We start from the raw sequence: 3429 nt of genomic DNA, 5'->3' as shown, positions 1-3429 counted from the left end.
AGAGTGACCCCATAGAGACCCCCGGACCCATAGAGACCCCTCTGACCCCATAGAGACCCCCGGACCCAGAGAGACCACCCTGACCCCATAGAGACCCCATAAAGACCCCCTGGACCCTATAGAGACCCCTGGACCCCATAGAGACCCCTTGACCCCATAGAGACCCCCAGACCCATAGAGTGACCCCATAGAGAACCCCCTGACCCAAGAGAGACCCTCTGACCCCATAGAGACCCCCCTGGGGGTCTCTGGGGGTCTTTGAGGGTCAGGGGGGTCTCTCTGAGTCGGGGGGGGGTCTCTGGGGGTCTCTGTGGGGTCTCTGTGGATCTATGGGGTGTCTGTAGGTCAGGGTGGATCTGTGGGGGTCTCTGAGGGGCCAGGGGGGTCTCTGTGGGTCAGAGGGGTCTCTATGGGGTCTCTGAGGGGCCAGGGGGGTCTCTGTGGGTCAGAGGGGTCTCTATGGGGTCTCTATGGGTCTCTGTGGGGTCTCCGGGGGGTCTCTGAGGGTCAGGGGGTTCCCTGGGGGTCTCTGGGGTGTCTCTGAGGGGTCGGGGGATCTTTGGGGGGTCTCTGTGGATCTATGGGGTGTCTGTAGGTCAGGGTGGATCTATGGGGATCTCTGAGGGGTCTGGGGGTCTTTGTGGGGTCTCTGAGTGTCGGGGGGGCATCTCTGAGGGTCAGGGGGTTCCCTGGGGGTCTCTGGGGGGTTGGGGGGTCTCTGGGGGGTCAGGGGTTTCCCTGGGGGTCTCTGGGGGGTCAGGGGGTTCCCTGGGGGTCTCTGGGGGGTCGGGGGGTCTCTGGGGGGTCAGGGGGTTCCCTGGGGGTCTCTGGGGGGCGGGGGGGGTCTCACCATCTCCGCGTTGTCCACCAGCCAGGGGTGGGCACAAAGCTGCAGCACCAGCAGGGCCCGCACCAGCTCCCACCCCCCCAGTGCCCTCAGCGCCCGCCCCTCCCTCATCCGCACCGCCAGGGACCCCCCCGGGGACCCCTCCCCACCTGGGGACCCCCCCGGCCCCATAGAGACCCCCCTGGATCCCCCTGGCCCCATAGAGACCCCCCTGGATCCCCCTGGCCCCATAGAGACCCCTCCGGGTCCCCCCAGCCCCATAGGGACCCACCTGGACACCCCCAGCCCCATAGAGACCCCCCGGGGTCCCCTCTGCCCCATAGAGACCCCTCTGGACCCCCCCGGCCCCATAGAGACCCCCCTGGACACCTCCAGCTCCATAGAGACCCCTCTGGGTCCCCCCTGCCCCATAGAGACCCCTGGGGACCCTCCTCCAGCCAGGGACCCCCCCTGCCCCATAGAGACCACCCTGGACACCCCCAGCCCCACGGAGACCCCCCTGGACCCCCCCTGCCCCATCGCAGTGCCAGGGGGATAAATCCACTCCTCCTTCCCTCCCTTGGGTCACTAATTAACAACGGGGTTAATTAGTGAGGGATTCTGGGGGAGGGGGCGCCCCTCCCTGACCCTCGTCAATGATTAACGAGGTTTAATGGGTAATTAATGGGTTTAGGAAAGTGGGGGAAGAGCCGGTACGGGGGGGGGGGGGGGGGGGGTTATGGGGGAAGGGGGCATCCTGCCCACCCCCCCCTTGTTGCTCGTTAATGAAGCTTAATTAATTAATTAATGGTTTTGAGTCAATGGGTAATGATTTTATAAAAACAAGGTGGGTTATGGGGCGAACGGAGCCCACACAGGGGACAAAATGGGGAGAAATTGTGAGGGGAGAAAATAGAGGGAAACTGTGAGGGGAGAAAATGCGGGAAAATGTGGGGGCGTAAAAACGGAGGGAAAATGTGAGGGGACAAAATGGGGGGAAATTGTGAGGGGAGAAAATGGAGGCAAATTACGAGGGGACAAAATGGCGGGAAAACCTGAGAGGAGAAAATGGGGGGAAACTGTGAGGGGAGAAAATGGAGAAAAATTGTGAGGGGAGAAAATGGAGGGAAATTGTGAGGGGACAAGATGGGGGAAACCCTGGAGGAGAAAATGGTGGGAAAACCTGAGAGGACAAGATGGGGGAAATCCTGAGGGAAGAAAATGGCGGGAAATTGTGAGGGGACAAAATGGTGGCAAATCAGGAGGGGAGAAAATGGCGGCAAAAGCTGAGGGGACAAAATGGGGGAAACCCTGAGGAGACAAAATGGTGGCAAATCAGGAGAGGAGAAAATGGCGGCAAAAGCTGAAGGAACAAAATGGTGGTAAATCATGAAAGGACAAAATGGGGGAAAATGTGAGGGGAGAAAATGGTGGGAAAACCTGAGAAGAGAAAATGGCGGGAAAATGTGAGGGGACAAAATGGGGGAAATCGTGAGGGGACAAAATGGCGGGAAACTGTGAGGGGACAAAATGGCAGGAAAACCTGACGGGAGAAAACGGCAGGAAAACCTGTGGGGACAAAGTGGAGGGAAACTGTGAGGGGACAAAAATGGTGGGAAAATGTGAGGGGACAAAATGGAGGCAAATCACGACGGGACAAAATGGCGGTAAAACCTGAGGGAAGAAAATGGTGGGAAAACCCGAGGGGACAAAATGGGGTCACTTATGGGGCACAGAAAGGTTTTGGGGATCACTTATGGGGCACCCCCTCCCCTACCGCTCATTAACACGCTTCCACGCCTCGTTAACGACCCATTTATTGATTTTCAGCCGCGGCAGGACCCGATGTGGGGCAGGTGAGGGACCTGTGGGGCAGGTGAAGGGTCTATGGGGCAGGTGAGTGACCTGTGGGGCAGGTAAGTGATCTATGGGGCAGGCGAGGGGCCTACAGGGCAGATAATAGTTCTGTGGGGCAGGTGAGGCCTCTATGGGGCAGGTGATGGTTCTGTGGGGCAGGTGAGGGACCTGTGGGGCAGGTGAGGCCTCTATGGGGCAGGTGATGGTTCTATGGGGCAGGTGAGGGACCTGTGGGGCAGGTGAGACCTCTATGGGGCAGGTGATGGTTCTGTGAGGCAGGTGAGTGCTCTGTGGGGCAGGTGAGGGCTCTCTGGGGCAGGTGGGCCCCGCCGCGGGCCAGGTGTGGGTCAGTAGTTGCCGCGCTCCTGCCGGAAGCCGCCTCGTCTCAGGTACCCGTCGCCCTTGCGGTACCCGCCGTCCTTCTGGTCTGCGGGGCGGAGCCGGACAGGTGAGCAGGGGGTGGGGCCAGGTGTGTCCCAGGTGTGTGCCAGGTGTGCCCAGGTGTGTGTCAGGTGTGTGTCAGGCGTCCCCAGGTGTGTCCCAGGTGTGTCCCAAGTGTGTGTCAGGTGTCCCCAGGTGTGTGCCAGGTGTCCCCGGGTGTGCCCAGGTGTGGCCCAGGTGCCCCCCAGGTGTATCCCAAACACATCTCATGTACCCACGTGTGGCCAGGTGTATCCCGGGTGCCCCCACCTCCATCCCAGATGTACTCAGGTGCCCCCCAGGTGTATCCCAGATACATCCCATGT

The 3429-nt window shown here is 60.6% G+C and overlaps 2 protein-coding genes across 2 annotated transcripts in view; both read right to left on the bottom strand.

The window, feature by feature from the left end:
• LOC113941093 (hydroxyproline dehydrogenase-like) overlaps positions 1–1207 on the bottom strand; it is a gene marked incomplete at its 3' end in the record, with an annotated part of 2104 nt that extends 897 nt beyond the window's left edge. The window contains exons 1-2 of the mRNA XM_027632250.1: positions 1171–1207; positions 851–1110 (exon numbers count right to left, since the gene is read on the bottom strand). Coding sequence (XP_027488051.1) covers positions 851–1110; positions 1171–1198 — 288 coding nt within the window. The remainder of the gene's footprint in view (positions 1–850; positions 1111–1170) is intronic.
• Positions 1208–2834: 1627 nt separating this feature from the next.
• Positions 2835–3429, bottom strand: part of LOC113941094 (eukaryotic translation initiation factor 3 subunit C-like) — a 2658-nt gene continuing 2063 nt past the window's right edge. Inside the window, exon 4 of the mRNA XM_027632251.1 lies at positions 2835–3110. Within this exon, the coding sequence (XP_027488052.1) occupies positions 3031–3110 (80 nt within the window). The 3' untranslated portion in view covers positions 2835–3030. The remainder of the gene's footprint in view (positions 3111–3429) is intronic.

Source organism: Corapipo altera, unplaced genomic scaffold (genome assembly GCF_003945725.1).
Source record: "Corapipo altera isolate COAL_440 unplaced genomic scaffold, ASM394572v1 60358, whole genome shotgun sequence".
NCBI classification, from domain to species: Eukaryota; Metazoa; Chordata; class Aves; order Passeriformes; family Pipridae; genus Corapipo; species Corapipo altera.
The sequence above is the reverse complement of the archived record's forward strand: the minus strand, read 5'-3'. Positions and strand labels throughout refer to the sequence as shown.